Source organism: Rhinatrema bivittatum, chromosome 2 (genome assembly GCF_901001135.1).
Source record: "Rhinatrema bivittatum chromosome 2, aRhiBiv1.1, whole genome shotgun sequence".
In the NCBI taxonomy this organism is placed as follows: domain Eukaryota; kingdom Metazoa; phylum Chordata; class Amphibia; order Gymnophiona; family Rhinatrematidae; genus Rhinatrema; species Rhinatrema bivittatum.
The window spans coordinates 541,844,558-541,864,114 of NC_042616.1; the positions used below are offsets into that span (position 1 = coordinate 541,844,558).

At 46.5% G+C, this 19,557-nt stretch overlaps 1 protein-coding gene across 2 annotated transcripts in view; it reads right to left on the minus strand.

Annotated features, from left to right (window-relative positions):
• Positions 1-541: 541 nt before the first annotated feature.
• Positions 542-19,557, minus strand: part of TSHZ1 (teashirt zinc finger homeobox 1) — a 163,707-nt gene continuing 144,691 nt past the window's right edge. For both annotated transcript variants that reach the window (XM_029590858.1, XM_029590857.1), the window contains one exon: positions 542-5,110. In XM_029590858.1, the coding sequence (XP_029446718.1) occupies positions 1,908-5,110 (3,203 nt within the window). In that variant the 3' untranslated portion in view covers positions 542-1,907. The remainder of the gene's footprint in view (positions 5,111-19,557) is intronic.

A 19,557-nucleotide genomic window follows, 5' to 3' on the forward strand; every position in this document is an offset into this window, starting at 1 on the left:
TAACAAACATTTTTATTTGCTGGTCTGCCCGAATAGTTATTTGCTCCAGCCTCAAAATGGGTGAATCCATACACTTAAAAAGCCCAATAGCTGCGGTTCAAGTTCGGTGTGTAAATACTTTTAACATGAACTCTTTTGTGCCACCCAGTCCTTAAAGTTGTTTTATGGCTATAAGAAAAACAGAGAGAGAATCGTGCAAAGCCAGAGAATGTGCCATTGTGGGATTACAAGGAAATGTGCACAGCAAAGAAAGGTTCAGCTAAAGACAAAGCTTCCTCATCCACCTTATATGCTATAGTTATAAACAAAATGCCCATCACTAATTGATAAAGCCTCAGTGATTCTATGCCTGTCGCTGTTTAAAACTATTGTGACTTTTTCTTAACATGTTAATGCGTATGATTTGAATGAAGCATGTCAGGATACAGATCATGAATAGATGATTTTGAATAGAATTTTCTTGGTTGATTGCATAAGTGATACCTCCTTATTGCTGGAATAACACCTCTAAGGCAAAATAATGACGACATGACAATGTATGTAAATCAGGAACTGCTTGTGGGTTTATTTTACACTTGAGAAAACAGTGGATTTAATTGTGTGAACCAAAATGTACTGTACAATACTAATGATAGAACATCAAAATGTATAATTCATAGTGCATTGCTTGCTTTATTTGTATTTTTTTATTTATTTATTTTTTGTCAGATAGTTCCTCTATTACATGCATCTGGAAAGACGCAGGAGCAGATAACACTTCTCTATTTAAGTCAAGCTGCAGGAACTAAATTTTATTTTAAAAAAATTGTGGTTTTACATTATATACACCGAAATTGAATATAAAATGACAATATAAAAAGTCCAAAGAGAAAGCATACAGCCAGAAGATACAAAGGAAATCAAACATTTTAAAATGGTAAGATATGTAACATACAGTCTTTAAGCTGATGTTGGCCATATACAAGGAACTTTATCCAACATTTGTCCCTATTTTTTTTTTTTTGTTAATTTACCAATGCAGCACACTATAGAAAGTTAAGCTTATAACAAAGCTTATATTTGTAAATAACTATACACTGTAGTAATTTTACAGAACAAAAAAAAAAAGGAATAGCTTTTTTTATTTTTTTTATTTTATTTTAATTTTTACAGCTTGCATACTTTTTCGCCAAAAGTGGCTTTTCAGAATCCCAAGGGGTTTGGGCATTTAGTGGCAACTTGGTTTGCTACTTTTTTTTTCTTTTGATATTTTTTAAATAACTTTAATGTTTGTGGCTTTCTAATTCCATGAGTACTAAAGAGCTTTCCATCTTCCAAGAGCTGCATGCAAGTTTTCTTCACAAACCAGTTCTGCATTAAAAAAAAAGCATTTTATTATATTTTGTTTTAAAATAAGTTTTGCGTCTGACACAGACTTGATTTGAATGAAATGCCTTTCACCTTTTATAAGGGAAAGGCACGGAAATGCTATTGCAGTCTTCAAAGAGTTAACCTGACACTGCTCAATTCTATGACCTTTATTGTCATGGCAACTTTGCAATTTTGGGATGCTCTTTTTTATCATTGTTCTTTGTGTCTTTCTTTACGGCTAAATTAATGTCTCTCAGCAGTGTCTCCCACTATATTCTACAAAAGATAGCTTAACATCAAGAACAGATGTTGAAAATAAAAAGGTCAGACTTTGACTCACAACAACAACAAAAAAAAAAACCATGCACAGATCAGACAAAGCGCATATAAATATAACTACAAAATATGTGTAAGAAAAAAACAAGGTCCAGATAGGCAGTTCAGCAACAAAAGTAAGACTGATTTCAGAGGCTCAGTTCAGGCCTAGTGCAGTACTATGAAGAAGTTTAGTGCAATGTTCCTGTGGTCATTTGCATACATGCCTGCATACCTGGACGCTATTGTTTTTCTAACTCAGTTACATAGATCAGATGGTCCTCTGGGGACTTGCCATGTGTTTTACTAAGGTGCAGTTTCACTGCGTGCTTGCTTGCAAAAGTTCGGTTGCAGAGCTTACACTGGAATGTGGAGCCTGAGTCCTCCTCAGGAAGTCCAAGTGAGCCCAATGTCTTATTAGTAAGAACTTTTGAAACGTTCTGCTGCTCTTGAATCTGATTTAGTGACAGTTTAGAAAGATCCTTTAAGCTAAAGCCTAAATGTGTCTCTAAATGACTTACATACGTTGAAGCAGTCCTGAATTGAGAGGCACAATCATTGCAGAAAAATACAGGATGCCCCGTGTCTAAGTTCTTTAAAAACTTAGTTCCACCTGTCCTCCTTAGTTGATACTTCACATTGGCCAGCCAGTGGCTAATTGTGGTCATGGAAAGACCAGTAAACTTAGAGATGTGTACCCGCTCCTGTGGACCTAAGTCAGACATAATGTATTTGCCTTCAGGGGTTTCCCGCAGGCTGGAAGCAAACTGGGCCTGAAGGATAAGAAGATGTTGAGGGTTCCAGTTGGACTGCCTGCCCTTTCTCTTGTGAATTGGTGACAGCTCGTCCAAGGCTTCCTCAAAGCTGCTTCCATCAGCATCAGACTTCTCTGATACAGTAGATGGGGTTGAGGACTTGGGGGTCAACCGTCCTGTAAGGTTCTTAACCATGTCAGAAATATCCATCAGTGCACTTTCTCTCAGAGGAGACGAGACAGAATCTGTCAGACCAGAAACCAGCGGTTTGTTTTTAGACTTTGTTAAATCAATGGGTTGATCACTGTTTTCATAATAGTACCGATCAATGGCATCAGCCTGTTTGACCGGTGTGCTGGGGTAGATTGGTTTGTCCAGCATACTATTGCTAATTTTGTACAACATGGCCAAAGGGTCCAAAGCAGGATTTACTGGCTTAGAAACTTTGCCCAAGTGGGAATTCATAATGGATTGTAAAGCACTCAGTGGATTAATGAAAGATTGCTCAGGTGAATGCTCTGTGATGATTCCCAAATTACTACAGCCGTTGGTAACTTTTGTCTTGAGGGCATCTGTTCCATTGGATGCATGAGCCTCCACAGCACTATCCTTCTTGGTCTTCAGAATTTCATTGTCATTATTCTTTTTTGACTGCTTAATATTCACCTCTTCAGATTTAGGTGAGTCTTTGTTTTCTTTAGCAACTGGAGACACTGGTTTAGCTGGAGCCGTTTTCTCCTTCTCGGCGAGTTTTTCTTCTCTCTTTACATTGATCTTACCTGTGACTTTCTCTACCAGTTCCTCCATTGCAGAAACGTTGCTTTTGTGAGGCGGAGGAGTGAGACTTCCAGGAGAATGAATAAGCGCATTGTGCTCAGACGACAGCGATTTCACACTGCTGGCATAGGACGGCTGCATCTGGACGCTCTGCACCGAGGGCTGTAGGGATTTCACTGTTCCTGGTAGCTGGTACGCTGCATGGATACTGGGATAGCCTCCCCAGGAAGGTGCTCCATTCTGAGCCTTGCTGATTGCTGTTGTGACAGTATTCTCCAGGGACTTTAATATGTCTAGTCCACCTTTAGGGCTGTCGTCCAAATCCTCTTCTCTGAGGTACTGATACAAGGTTGTTGGCTCAAATTTTTCTGTCAAGTCCTCACTCTCCTCTTTAATTTTCTTTTCTGTTTCCGCAACTGTTTCTTTTTCCTTTTCGAGATCTTTCTTCTCCTCGGCATTTATAGATCCGTTTGGAGAATCTGGCTGCTTCTTAATACTGGCTGCTGGCAACCTGGCATGGGTGGTTGGTGGCAGAGGTATAGATTGAATCTTTTCTTCCACCACCGCATCTAACACCAGCTGCTTTCCTTTCTTGGAGGCCGAGTTGGTCACTTTTAAAAAATGACCCGTGACCATCATATGAGCTGTCAGTTGCTGCAACGTGTCATGGGAACTGCCGCATTCCATGCATTTCAATATCTGGGCTTTCCGAGCCTCAAACTGCCAAGTGTAGCTAGCACCATTCTGATAGCCGTAACGATTATTTGGAGTCACATATGGGTTGGCAGCTTTTGGATCCTTGGATGAGTCTCCCGCTGAGATTATGGGAGCGCCTCCTGTTGGCTCAGGTGAGCAAGGTGAAGCTAAGTCCTGAAGTGCTCGCTTTTTGGTTGAAGGAACCAGTTTAGTGATGGCTGGTACCGGTTCCTTCAGAGGCACTTTCTGGTAATGCTTTGTTTTTATCATATGGACACTCAGATCCTGCAAAGATTCAAATGAATGCCCACAGTACATGCACTTTAACACTTTCTGCGCATCCTCTTTGCCTTCCATTTCCATAAGAGAACGCTTTCTGGGTTTAGACCACTGCCTGGTTCTTTCATAATCTTTATCTCTGTTGTCATCACGATAGTGTCCAGTTTCATTCATGTGAACTGTGAGTTCCACCAGTGTGTCATAAGCTGCACTGCAGTCTTTGCAGCGAAACTTACTAGCGCCCGTGAAGACAGACCCATAAAGTTTGTTGTTTTGCCGGTAAAGCTGCACTGTGCTAAACAGACTGGGCTCTGGAAGAAGTCCGTAAGAGTTCTGCTGCAAAGTTTTAGCCAGAGCAGCCTGATGCCAGTCATAACCTGAGCCACCACTGTTGTTATTACTGTTACTGGTACAGGTACTATTACTGGTACTGGTACTGGTGCTGGTGTTGGTACTGGCACAGCTGCTGTTACTGGTGGCAATGTAAGTTTTGGTGTTTGCATTGGTACTCGTATTCTCGTTCTCGCTGTTTTCATTGTTGCTGGTGGCAGGACTGGATTTCTTCAAGTCTAAAGCTAAGCTGGACCAGCAAGACTCTGATAACAAGTTTGCATACACAGCTTTTATTTGTGCCAGGGAGTCCTGTGGGTAAGAAGCATTGTCTGTGTCCTGCTGATCCTCTTTGTCTTGGCCATCCTTTGAGGATGTACTTTTAAAATCAGCCAGTTGATCACTGTTCTCGCTAAGTGGTGATCCATAACCTGCATCGTGATTAGTTGCAGTACTGACTGGGGAGTTCTGGTAACTTGGAGTCTCTTTGATTTCTCCTTCTTCGTTTCCCAAATACTCACTTTCCTGGACATCCAGAGGCAATCCGTCATCTTCCACATGATCTTCATCTGTTTCTGCTGCCTTCAGCTCCTCCTCAGGAACATAAGCTAAAACACAGAAAAATAAGGCAGTGTTATGCAAAATATAAACCACTACATGCTATGAACCACCATGTTCTCAAATAACAGTGATAAACATTGGAGTAGACTACAGGGATGCTTCATCAAAAGCAAATCCTATCACTCGCTTACTTATTCCTTCTGTATCCCAGAAGGCAGGGCTTCCCAAACCTGTCCTGGGGACCCCCTAGCCAGTCGGGTTTTCAGGATATCCACAATGAATATGGATAAGATACATTTGCACACCATGTAGGCTCAATATATGCAAATTTATCTCATGCATATTCATTGTGGATATCCCGAAAACCCGACAGGCTGGGGGGTCCCCAGGACAGGTTTGGGAAGACCTGCCGTAAGGGCATTTTGATTTCATTATAGATCTACCTTAGCTCATAGCAACTAGAACAAACCCTTTCTTTAACAAATGAGATACTACTTTCCTGATGTAAGGCATTCCTATTTCATGGCTCTGCACAATGAAAAGACAGCAGCATGGTAACTCCCCAGCAGGGCATACGCCCTTCTGAGAACGGAGTAATTATAAAATTAGACGACAGTTTGACAGGTAAAGACAGGTAGTGGGGGAAACTAAGAAGAAAGGATCAGGAAAAGAAAAAAGAAGGAAAAATGGGGTAATCCCTATCTCAGGGATCTAGATTCCTAGAACCCCTGACTGGATTGATAACATTTCAAAAAGATTTCCGAGTAAAAAAGCCTGACCTCAGTTACATTCCCAAGGGTGCTCCCCTAAGTACAGTCAGGTGCTAACAAGTATGGAAGCAAGCTCGACAGAGGCATCAAATCCACAGGTAAAGAAATGTCCCCGTGGCTCGCTGCTTTGGAGTCATTACAACGGTAATCTTGCCACACTTTCCTTATGCCATCCAAAAGCAATTTTGAAAAAAGAAAATTAAGCAGCAGTTCCCTAATAATTTCTGTTTTCAAAACAAAATCATGGAACTTACCAGAAAGCCAAGTCACCCTACATGGCAGATTTCTATATTTGTGTTACCTCCTTCCCCTCTCCCTGCCGCCCCACAACTGTACGTTGTGAAAGATCGCGGCTCACATTTTCATAGGATGCCATAACTGAGGCTGACAAACAATTTGTTTTCTTAGCTTTGGGAATGCCAGAAAACTGCAGCCTGATTGTCCTGAATTGTATTCTTCAGTTTCCTAACAATGCTTCATCCTGAGACCTTGGATACCTTCCATGACTCACAGGTTGAGAATGACCAGTGGAAGTAACACATTCAATTAATAATGAAAAAAAACAAACAAACAAACAACAATGGGTGTTAAGATGTTCTTATATTGCTGAGCCTATTCTCAACCAAAAGCTTTTGTAGAAGAGCAGCAGTTGTAAACTATAAATAAAATATAAGGCCGTGAGTTATATAATTAAACACGACCAAACATATAAGATTAGGTTTGCATTCTTAGCTTGGTTAGTGGCTTATAGCAAAAAGAAAACTTCGCTATTGTATTGCCACCTGGTGAAACTATCTAATCTGACCCAATTACATGTTTATCTACCGTCAACTTTTTAGACTGGCAAATGTGATAGTCACGAACAGATGGCCGTGATATCAAAATACATTTACTCCGAGGGCTCAATTCACAGAAGTGGCATACGCACACATAAGTGATAAATGTGCATTTTCACTGCAGCGCACAAAACCTCCACTCTGCACTCCAGATTTGCATTCTCCCTGCACTGCTCGGGATGTGAGCTTCTCTGTAAAGCTGGGGAGGGGGAGATCTGAGTGGAAAACACCGTCAGAGAACAAGATCCTTTGTGGTAAAAAGTCAATGCTAACAAGTTCCAGTATGCAGCGCAGGTAAAACCCTGGAGGAAACACAAAAGCACAGTGCTTATCTGTGAAACCATTCTTGTGTTAGCGAGTTTCAGTTGTTTGGTCTCTGGGTAATTTATATTCATATTCAGGTTCACGTCCAGATTTTTGGCCAAGCACTTTCTAGACAGTGTGCCATTTACAGTTAACATTTTAAGAGTCTGAACTGAAATGATTTACCCGAATGACGAAGCAAAACCTTCTGTATATGTAAAATGGAACAGCATGAAATCCTTGATTTGAAATCGTCACCGTCTGAAATGGATTTCTTTAAAAGAAAGCTGTACCCTTTTCTGTCCTGTGCAGCATTTTCAAACGTACCCAGCTGTTAATTCTTAAGTGTTTACGGTTTACTTATTATTTGTGTAATTTTTGAAGCTTCTGCCCTGCAATTTCCCTGAATCAGGGTGATCCAGTACCGAGCGGTAGGAAGAGCTGCGTTAGTGCCTACGGCACCCGCGGTTACCGCCCGCACAGTGCAGCTCACCTACCGCTCGATCCTGAAGCCTAATTATATGTAAATGTAAGCCGCGTCCGAAAAGCCTTAGTCCCGCGCAACCCAGGATACTGGATAGAGCGCCTATACAGGATTCTGGGTGCGCGGGCCTAAGGCTTCATGCCACGCTGGTATCTGTCATTTCAAATGTCATTTGAAATGACAGATACCAGGAAGTCTGGTCCGATCGGATGCAAAAATAAGTTGCTTCGCCGCTGTCATCTCTCTCCTCTCCTCCCGAAGCAGGCCTTGCTCCGGGAGGTGGAGAGAGAGATGACAGTGGCGAAGCAACTTACTTTTCCATCTGATCTGACCCGACAGCGCTTCTCCCCCCTCCCAGAGCAAGGCCTGCTTCGGGAGGAGGGGAGAGAGATGACAGCGGCGAAGCTTTCCCCCAGCCCGGACCCGACCCGGACCCGACCCGGACCCGACCTGACCGCTGTTCTCCCTCCTCCCGGAGCAAGGCTGCTTTCGTGCCCTGCTCCGGGAGGGGGGAGAAGAGGTGACAGCGGCGAAGCAAAAAAAAAAAGGGGAGCAAATTTTGTTTTTTTTCAAAAGCGACTTACTTTTGGGATCTGTCAAGATCCCAAAAGTAAGTCGCTTTTGGACGCCGGCAAAACTTATCTTTTTTGCAGCCATCAGCCATCAGCAGGAACACGATCTGGCTCCCGTAGCTCCTCCCAACAAGATGGCCACCTGCACGGGGAAAGCGTACAATTGGCCGCTGAAGACGTGACGTCACGACATCACGTCTTGAGCGGCCAATTGCACGCTTTCCCCGTGCAGGCGGCCATCTTTGTCTTCATCGGGAGGAGCTACGATCGCATGTGTTCCTGATGATGGCTTCAGAAAAGTAAGTTGCTTCATCGTTGCTAGTGTCCCCCCTCCTCCCGGAGCAAGGCGGCTTTTCGCGCCCTGCTCCGAGAGGAGGGGGGACACTGAAAAGTCGCTTCGCCGCTTTCTTCGTCGTTGCTTCGCCGCTGTCAGTGTCCCCACTCCTCTCGGAGCAAGGCGGCTTTTCGCGCCCTGCTCCGAGAGGAGGGGGGACACTGAAAAGTCGCTTCGCCGCTTTCTTCGTCGTTGCTTCGCCGCTGTCAGTGTCCCCCCTCCTCTCGGAGCAAGGCGGCTTTTTGCGCCCTGCTCCGAGAGGAGGGGAGACACTGAAAAGTCGCTTCGCCGCTTTCTTCGTCGTTGCTTCGCCGCTGTCAGTGTCCCCCCTCCTCCCGGAGCAAGGCGGCTTTTCGCGCCCTGCTCCGAGAGGAGGGGGGACACTGAAATGTCGCTTTGCCGTTGCAGTCTCCGTGGCAGCCCCAGTCCGGACATCGGAGGGGGGCTGCAACGTTTTTTACGCTTTTTTTTTTTTTGGCTTCGGGAGCAGGGGAGAGGACTGGGGCTGCCACGGAGACCGGCACCCATGATCGCGGCCGGGGCAGGCGAGCGGGGGCTGGGGGAAAGCTTTCCACCTACCCTTACCCATGCCTCTACCGCCTGGGTCAGGGTAGGCGGTAAGTTTCCAGGTTAAACGCGCGACAAAACGGCAGGGAAAGGTAGCGATAGTCGGGGCGCGGGTTACGGGATTGCAGGTGAATAGCTAATTCGCTCGTTTGCATGCAATATCGCGCTAATTCGCTCGTTTGCATGCAATATACATGCCGCGGGCGGAAGGGGTTGCCCAGGGAATTTAGGACGCGGTAGGAGTAGGTTAAAGGGGATTCGGGATCACAGGAAGGGCTAACGCGGCCGAAAACGAAGTTAAAAACGGCTTAGGAGCAGGGTAAACGCGGCCGCACTTTACAGGATAGGCCTGAATGTTTGGAAGCAGCCAAGTTAATAAGAGCATCCTACAGACTCATTGATCCATTTAGTACCTATGGAGGGGAGGGGCAATGTCCCACATGACATCACATTTATTGCATGAACCAATCAGATTTCTTTCTCATATGGTAATTTGTGCCACTGTTCTGAACATGTCTGCTCCCAAGGGCTTACAGGAACTACAGAGCAGAATCTTAAAAACAGTTTCAAAACTCTTTAATTAACAGAGTAAAAGGTAAGTATTTTACTGCAAATATTAAAGCCAAAATCCATTTTCTTATTTGACCCCTGTTTGTTTCTTACTGCTCTCTACGGGGCTTCTGGGCTTCGATACTGTTTTTAAAGTGCTGTGCACCATCATACTTGAGTTTCTGTTTCTTCCCCCCCATCTGCCCTCCACCAAAGTGAACAGCTTCCAGCCTGTCCATCGCAACAACTGTCCTTGGCCAAGAGCAAAGACTATGGTTCCCTTTGGAGCCGAGTGCAAATGCTACCTTGGCTGGCCATCAGGTGTCGCCATGAAGCCACAGCCAGGCTCCTGTCTTCACCAGGGGCTATGGATTCTGCATCCACAGTGTCCCTCAGTGCTGGCTGATTGCAAGTCCAGGCCTGGACTCAGACAGCGATCTTCTGGCCTACTGTCAGTACTTTTGAAATATGATACATGACACAGAGGGCATTATTTATAAATAATGTCTTACTACTGCTAACAAAAAATGTAAAATTGCCTTTGACCTCTTGTGGTGCTGTGGACAGCTTTAAACAATGTGCAGCATTTTACCAGGTCAGAGTTATTTTTTTATCCTCAAACTAGTCTTTCTTTCTTTTTTTTTCCTTTAATTTAGAACTGATGAAAATAAAGAGAAAATAATGGTGATTTTTCCCTGTTATGATAAAACCGACTATTCCCACAGAAACCTAAAGATAACTGGGGCCAGAATTTTCAGACACTGTGTAAAGCAGAATTGCTTACCTGTAACAGGTGTTCTCCGAGGACAGCAGTATGTTAGTCCTCACACATGGGTGACATCATCAGTTGGAGCCCCAATGCGGAAAACTTATGTCAAAGTTTCTAGAACTTTGACTAGGAACACTAAGCATGCCCAATGCCATGCATCCATGCGGGGTCTCTCAAAAAACACCTGTTACAGGTAAGCAACTCTGCTTTCTCCAAGGGCAAGCAAAATGGTAGTCGTCACACATGGGTGAATCCCTAGCTACAAGCTGCCCCCCCAGCACAAAAAGGGGGCCAACAGACACCTACCCGGGTGCCAACTGGCATAACAACACCGGGCTGTAACTGAGGAGTACAGCTTGAACACAAACAACAGGCCCTAGGTTGGGAGAGTTGGGTTCTACACCTCAAACAGGTTCTGAAGGACAGATTGTCCAAACCTACTGTCACGTAGGCCATCCCTATCCAGACAATAATGAGATGTGAATGTGTGGAGAGAACTCCAAGTTGCAGCCTTGCAGATCTTCTCCACGGGAACTGCTAGCAAGTCGGCCACCGACGCTGCCATGGCTCTGACAGAATAAGCCTTGACATGACCCTCAAGATGCAGCCCCACCTGGGTTTAACAGAAGGAGATGCAATCTGCTAGCTAATTGGATATTGTCTGTTTGGCAATGGCAATACCCAACCTGTTCTTATCAAAAGAAACAAAAAATTGGGTGGACTGTCTATGGGCTTCTATTCGCTCCAGATAGAAGGCTAAGGCTTGCTTACGGTCCAGACTGAGCAGTGCTTGTTCGTCTTGGGGCGAATGAGGCCTTGGGGAAGAATATTGGAAAGCCGATTGACTGGTTAAGATAGAAATCCATCACCACCTTAGGCAGGAACTTAGGGTGCGTACGCAAGACCACCCTGTCATGATAAAACTTAGTTTATGGTGGATACGTTACTAAGGTTGCTGAGCCTGTGCACTGAAGTGACCACCACTAAAAAAATGACCTTCCAGGTCAGGTACGTCAGGTCACAGATGTGCAGCAGCTCAAAAGGAGTTTTCATCAACTGAGCTAATACCACGCTGAGGTCCCAAGACACAGAAGGCGGCCTTAGGGGAGGCTTCAATTGAAGCAGGCCCTGCATGAAATGAACTATAGGCTGTACAGAAATGGGCGTACCATGTACACCGTGCTGTATGCGCCATTTGCACTAAGATGAACTTTAACGGAGTTGGTTTTAAAGCCAGCCTCTGATAGGTGTAGAAGGTAATCAAGCAGTTTTTGTGTGGGGCAAGAGAACTGATCTGCTCACACCACACAGAAACTCTCCTCCACTTCAGTCCATACGAATTTCTAGTGGAAGGTTTTCTACAAGCCACCAGGACCCGAGACACATCCTTTGAAAGGCCAAGCAGCTGCAGGATTAATCTCTCAACATCCAGGCTGTGAGCAAAAGGGCCTGGAGGTTGGGATGCCACAGACTACCCTGATCTTGCATGATGAGATCTGGGGAAGTCCCCTGACTGATTGGTTTCCAAATGCACAACAACCGTAGGAGTGGAAACCAGACCTATCTTGGCCAATGAGGGGCTTTGAGGATCATAGTCCCTCTGTCCTCACGAAGCTACGAGAGTCTTTGCCACTAAGGGAATCAGAGGATATGCATTCAGAAGACCCTTGCCCCAATGATGGGCAAGGGCATCTGAAGCTGGTTTGCCATATGACCTGAACAGGGAGAAGAACCTTTTGCAGGGGGATGCATCAGATCTACGTTCAGGCTCTCCCAGAGGCAGAACATCCAATGCACTAATCCCTGGTCCACGTACCACTCATGGAGTCTGAAGGCTCGACTCAGCCTGTCCGCTACCATGTTCTCCATCTTGGCCAGGTACATGGCCCTGAGCACCATCCCATGGGACAGGGCCCATGACCAGATCTGGACCGCTTCCTGACACAGGAGGCATGATCCTGTGCCTCCCTGCTTGTTGACATACCACAAGGCTACCTAGTTGTTGGTCAGGAAAACTTTGTTGAATAGTTGAAATCTGAAAGCCCATAGCACGTACCTGATCACCCTAAGCTCCAGGAAGTTGATTTGACAAGAATGTTCCTGAGCAGACACGGACCCTGGGTGCTGAGCCCCTCTACATGAGCTCCCCACCCCAGGGTAGATGCATCCGTGGTTTGCACAATTTGAGTAGGGAGATTTCTAAAAGAAATCCCATTACAGATTGGAAAGTACCTGGCACCGGGACAATGAGTCCTGGAGAGAGAGGGTGACTCAGTTTCAATGCTAGATGCTCTGAGTGGCCTGGCGCCACTGTGACCTAAGGATCTATCGGGCTCTGGGTGTGTGTAAACATACCAAGGCAGTGACATGGACGGTTGAGGCCATATGGCAAAACAACCGCAACATGTGCCAGAATGACACCTGCTGGCTCTGTTGAACCTCTGCCATGATGGTTGTCAAGGCAATGGCCTTCTGCTGAGGCAGAAAGGCCTTGGTGTCTAGCAGGGCTCCTATGAAGTCCAACTAAGGTGACGAGCTGAGATGGGACTTTGGGTAGTTGAAAGCAAACCCTAGTGACTACAACACCCGAATGGTCAAGCGTATGGATCTGACAGCCCCTGCCTGAGATGTGCTCTTGATCAGCCAATCAACTAGGTACGGGAAGGCATGCACTCCCAGTCTGCGGAGTTTCGCTGTCACCATGGACAGACATTTTGTGAACACCATGGGGTGGACATCAGCCCGAATGGCAATATCCGGGATTGGAAGTGCCCACCACGAATCGGAGATACTTTCTGTGACCAGGGAAGATTTTGATATGGTTGTATGAGTCTTTTAGGTCAATGGAGCATAGCCAGGCCCTTTTTTGCAAAAGGGGGATCATGGTGTCCAGGGAAACCATCTTTAACTTTTCCTTTTTTAGAAACTTGTTCAAGGCCCTTAGGTCTAGGATGGGATGGAGTCCTCCTGTTCTCTTTGGAATCAGGAAGTACCTGGAGTAGAATCCCCACCCTCTTTGCCCTGGTGTTACAGGTTCAACCGCTCTGGCCATTAAGAGGGAGGAGAGCTCTGTTAGAAGTACCTCTTGATGCGCTATGGTCCACCAATATGGGCACGGAGGGCTAGATTCAATTGGTATCCCTGGTGGATGATGAACAGAACCCACTGGTCTGAAGTTACATTGGGCCTCTGGTTCACAAAGAACTGCAGCCTGCCCCCAACCGGAGGGTCTATCGCCTTGGGTACAGGTGACTGGGTTACGCTCCCTGTGGCCCAGTCAAATCCCCATCCCCAGAGTTGACTGAATTGCTGCCTGAGGCTTGGGAGCTCTCTGCTGCCTGGGACAGCCAAGGGAGCCCTGATGGTGTTGATGGGAGCAAGGAGGCAGTCTCGACAGTCTCCTGGATGAGGAGGACGGGTCCGGAATATTGGAGAAGAGTTGTTGGCAGGTTTCATGGTGGTCTCGGAATTGGGCCACAACATCCCTCACTCTATCTCCGAAAATATTCGCTCCAGTACATGGCACATCAGTGAGTCATTCCTGTAACTCTGGTCAGAGATCTGAGGTCTGCAGCCATGCCATTCTGCGGGTGTTGATTCCCACTGCAGAGACTCTTGATGCCATCTCAAAAACCCTGCGAAGGTCAAGTCCTCAGGCAAGGACTTCCTTCACTCATCTGGAATAGAAGATTCTGACAGGAGACCATTAGAATCCTCAGAGGCAGACTCCTTCCAATCATCCTCCCAGGGGATGGGGCCCTAGGTCCTCAGCCTTCATCCAGATGTGCAGGCACCGGTAGAACTGGACAGGGGGCTACAGGCCTCAGAGTCTATGCTGGCCTCGATGGAGCTTTCTCGTTGAAGGAACCAGCAATGTCCACAGTATCAGTAGGGGGAGGCCTCTGTGCCCTGCCGGGCACTAGTACCATCCCAGGAACCAGCACCAGCTGGGTCAGTAATGCATTGATGAGCATATTGAGCCTCTCCAGCAATGGTAAGATGAGGGGCATCATTGGCTCCGGTGCTGTCAGTGCCACAGGCCTGATGCCTTGCAGTGTCTGATCCACCGTTAGCTGGACTTGACACTCCAACGCCTCCTCAAACATTGCCAATACAAACACCAACTGGAAGAAGGAGGGGTGGCCAGAGCTTCTTCGAACCTTGAGGTGGATCAGTGACTGGCACCGGGACCAGTGGAGACCATCGCAGACCCCTGGCATCGATAGAAGTTGGGCCCTCCTTGCTGCAGGGTTGCTTTGGGCGTATTGCGGCAAAAGCTGGTGGATCCCCACACCCGGCACCATGCATCAACGGGGACAGGTGCTGATGTTTCTCAGGCTTACCTTGATACTCGACCGTCTTTCCCCAATGCCAAGGCCGAAGATGATGAATCTGGCATCCTTGGCCCAGAGGAGATCATCAGCGGTCAGTCTCCAGGGCCCCTATCCGCCAACAGTACTGACGGAAACGACAGTCCCGCCAATGTTGATGGCGTGGTGCCCATCGGTATGGCTCCAAGGTCCATCGATGCTGATGCCGCCGATGCCAATGGCTCACACTTCCTCTACACGAAGGGCTAATCCATCTTGCCCCGACGTCCCTTTGTGGTAATCTGGGTGCATATGCGGCAACCCCAGACATTATGTGATGCCCCCAGGCAGAGAATACATACCTCATGAGGATCAGTGATAGACATGGTCCTCAGGCACTCGGAGCATCGGCGAAAACTGGACGTGGCCATGACGGGACGAAACAAAAGGGCCACAAAGTGAAAGCAATGGCAGCAGGCATTGATGGTCGGTGGGCACCGAGGCACTGCCGCCACAGGGGGAATTGATCGCAAAAAGAAACTTACCAGAAACACCGAAAACCCTGATTAGTGACACTACAGGAAGGCACAGATGAGAGGGACTCGGCAACGAAATTAAGACTAAAAAAACACAAAAAAAAGTGAAAAAAGAAGTTTTCCACAAGGCTAAAAACAGCCAAAGTGCGCTCAATCACACCGCGAGACTTATAGCTCCGTGAAAATGAAGAGACTGAAGAGGGACCCCGTGAGGATGTGTGGTCTAGGGCATGCTGGGAATGCTTAGTGTGCCTAGTCAAAGTTCTAGAAACTTTGACATAAGTTTTCCATATCAGGGCTCCATCTGATGATGTCGCTCATGTGTGAGGACTATCATCCTGCTTGTCCTCAGCGAAAATTCCTTGAGAATTGTTTCCGAAGATCAATGGCATTCTTCTGCATCCTATCAAAGGAAGACTCTCAACCACAACTGCTTCTTCTTTTCTTTGATGCAAAACAACCCCTCTTTACTCCTTCTCACCTCTAACCACCCCCCTCTGCCTTCTCCCTTTCTCCTCCCCTATCCCCCAAGGGCTTTTCCCTAGCTTAACAAAATGCTGTAAAGGCAGGCACTGGTTTTATTAGGAGCATCCTGCTCTCAAATGAAAAACACAAGGACAGTGGCCAGTACTGTTTCGGCAAACAGGAGCTCAAGGAGATGCTCGGACTTCCCAGAATGCATGCTCACATCATTGAAACACACACACACACACACAAACACACACACAAAGAAAGCACCATCTCATACAACCAGCTTGCACATGGACATGAAAAGAAAAAAAAAAAGAGGAAAAAGCTTTAGATCTTCTCTTTAAAACCTGGTTGTTAATTTTGCCCATGCGATGTGCCTTCTGGATGCCAATGTCTCCCCATTCTGATAAGGCAGATGTGCTGTCATCTTTGCACAACACTGAAGGCAGTGCAAGTTAATGTAAGTGGACACCAGGCACCTACACACATTATATCTGCGGCAGGAGGATCTGGACAGTCTGCATGTTTCCGTGGCAGCCAAAAAATCTAAATGCAATGTTTCATCCCGAATTGAATATCATGTTTTGTTTTTTTTGGGGGGGGGGTTTGAGTAAATGGCTGAATAAAAATATTTCTCAGTTCAGCATTTTAAAAAGAAACAGGAATCTGCCCCATTATTGCTTTAAAAAAAATTACTGCATTGGATCATTATTTTAAGAATGACAAAAAGTGACAGCTGTATTTGTTTGTAGCTGCTAAATTTAGTAAACTCCCTCAAGGGTTGACAACGGTTTCAAATAATTAGCATTTAAAAAAAAAAAACAAAACAAAACATACCTACATTTTATTGCAGTTCTTAAGTGCGCACAGTGTAAAACTGGTGATGTGGTGAACCAACGCAATACCATGCAAGCTGTCACCACTTTACTGTGCATTTCCAGGCCACAACTGCACTCAGGTGACTTCCCTGCTCCCCTGTACGTACTAAATTCCTGAATAGACACCAGCGTTCCACTGCATTACAGCTCACCTTTTGCATCAAAACAATTAATTTAGCAAGCTGAGATATATTTTCTGCAAATGCTGCCTTGAGTGCAAACATACACACAAAATCATAAGGGACCCTTGAGAGAAAAATATAAGTAGCAGAATCTCAAAGCACAGCAATGAGAACAGCCCCTTACCATCTGGAAACCTCAAGACATCCTGTGAAGGAAAGGAAACCTAAAAGGCTGCTAGCCTTCCCCGTCTGCTGACTGCTCCCTGCTCTAGACTGCCAGGCCCGTTATTTGTCCAGCTTTGCACAAGTAGACATAGGGCTGCTTCTTGGGCTGGGCAGTTTCCCCCTGATCATTCAGGACCTGCCAGCACTGCGTGTTCCCTTTTCTTTATGTGTCTGATAGGGCTTCTCATTAGTGGTTGTAGCTTTAGAGAAAGCTGGAGATGAACCGTCCGTCCACTCACACCTCTTCCTGATATGGGGTTTCTTGCCCTGCAAGATCTTGATGCCTGCTAATGACTTTAGAAGAGAGGTTCAGCTTTTAACCCACTTCTCTGACAGCGCAAATGAACATTCGGGACAGAACAAATAATAGAATAGTGCCTCTTGCTGCAAGCCCGCTGCCATGCATTCTGTAGGGGGATAAGGAGGGGAAGAAACGGACAGAATGATACAAGGGATAAAGCTCCTAGATCCTATTATCTGGTCCCCAAAATCTCCTGTCTGTTCCCAGGCCCATTAGATTTGAAGATCAGCGTTTCACTTGATAGCCAGAAATGCTCAGGCTCACTTAATCTGGGACAAGAAATCTTCCCCTGCCCATCCCCTCAGGTGCTCCGAGGAAGACGAATTGGGGTGAGGGTGGGGGGGTGGGGGGTAATGCAATACAACCACAAAAATCATCAGCACAATGACTGAAGTGCTATTTCTCTACAATGGGAGACGAAAGAGAAAGGAGTGAGTTAAGGTGCTGACATTCAAGGCTGGCTGTCACTTCAGAATGGAGCTGTCACACCTCACCTGGACAGGTGACGCTTGGCTGGAACGCAGGCTTGCTGACTTACTGAGTGTGGCACAGATCACAGCGTCCCCGGGGGGGGGGGGGAGGCTCCGGGAGAAGGGGACTTCACAGGCACAGGGACTGCAGCCTCCATTTTCATCTCCGCTACTGAAGTGCCTACATTTCAGCAGGGTCAGAGGTGAAGGGCATAAGACTAAATTCTGTCATCTGCGTTTGTTTGACTCTAAAAGGGACAATATTCTCTCCTGTTTCACCCGAACAAAATGAGGGTCCCCCTGAATTTTTGCAGCAACAACAACAACTGAACATGACTTCATTCTCTGCTGTGACTAATATCAGTATTTTTATTATCATCAGTGTTGCCAGGGCTTAATTTGTAGACAAAAAGGAAGTGGAACTTTGGAGGGGGTGAGATGGGCGGGGCTAGGGCCAATGTGAACTCTCTCACACACACACACACAAAGTCATGTGGCTGCCCTTGTCTCAGGGGTCCCATAAATGATCCATACAACCACTGGGTCTGTTCTGTTCCCTCAGGGGAGCCACCACTGATATATACTGCCGGTTCTGCTCGCTTCCTCGGGTCCCAGAAAAAAAAGGTGGCAGAATGCCATTCTGAGTTGTTTTGCCAGAAATGAAGTCCTTAGTAATGGACACAAAAGGGGGGTTGAATTATCACAAGTCTGAAAGTTGTGAGCAGCAGTGCTATTCATCAAGGCCAGTGCTGAAGCTTTGACAATTGGCACTCCTGCTCACAAGTTTCAAACTTGTGCTGATTCAGACAGGGCTGCTTTTAAATTTTTGGTGCCCATAGGCAAAATGCGGGGAAATGAAACAGGATACCCCCAGAAATGGAAGAGCAGTGGGGCAGTCCCAGTTTTTGGATGCCTTCAGAATTTGGCGCCCTAGGCACTTGGCAATGTTACCTGCACCTATATCCATTTTTTGGGGTCTGTTCTTTGCTCTGCAGTGAGTGGCTGCTTCAGTATCAACCCTTGTGTTTCTTGCATTACAGGAGGAAAGGTGGAGGGAGGGGGCACAAGAGGGGACGGGCTGGATTAGGGATCAGAGTGGCTGTTCTCTTCTCTGTGTGCTCTAGGCTCACTCTCTTCCTTGCAGGCTGCCTGGAAGAGGGGGGGCTGAAGCTGAATATGCCTGCAGCTCTGCCACTTAAGCCTGAAAAGAGGTGACAGAACTGCGTTCCAGGCCATTCCCCTACAAATTAAGCCCTGACTGTTGCCATTTTACTCATGCTCAACCCACTATGGCTGCACCACTGGGATAAGGGACTGTAGTTGAATTGCCTTTAAAGGCGTGGAGGGTGCTCTCCCTTTGCCCATTAACAGATCCGAATGTAAACGTTTCAGCCTGTATTTCTCAAAGACACTGCACTCTGTTAAGTCTGATCCTGGGAAAGCCCAGAGATGCGAGTGCCTTTATTGTGTGTGTTTTACACTAGTTTTCGAAGAGAAACAATGCGGAAAGTTTTTCTCGGAAAATCGGAGTAAGCCATTCATGTTAAAAGTGCTGTGCGCACTTGGCACCTCCTCTTTTGTGCGTGTGCCCACACACGAGGGATAAAGCGGTGCATGTGATTGGGGAAAAAATGTCATGCCCATACTCCATTTTCCTCCCCTGACCTAAAGGCACTTCTGGGAACGCCTCTCCCTGGCCAGCTAAAAGTATGCGCAATTGTGCATTATGAAAGCCCGTGGTTCTTCTACCTGTGCTGAGGAGGGCGGTTTTGGGCTAGGCCATTTTACCTGGGCTCAATTGTGAAAGTTGTTGAGCTGAAGCAAGCCGCTCTGAATTCTTGAGAAATAGGGAACCCCCGAGGGTTGCCAACTTTTCCATAGACCAGGACTGGACACTTGAGGACCGGGGGGGATGAGGGAATGGTAGCCCCTCATTTGCATACATTTTAGATCCTGCCAGTGACCTGCCTAAACCGTGTATCTATGTATCTGCAGAA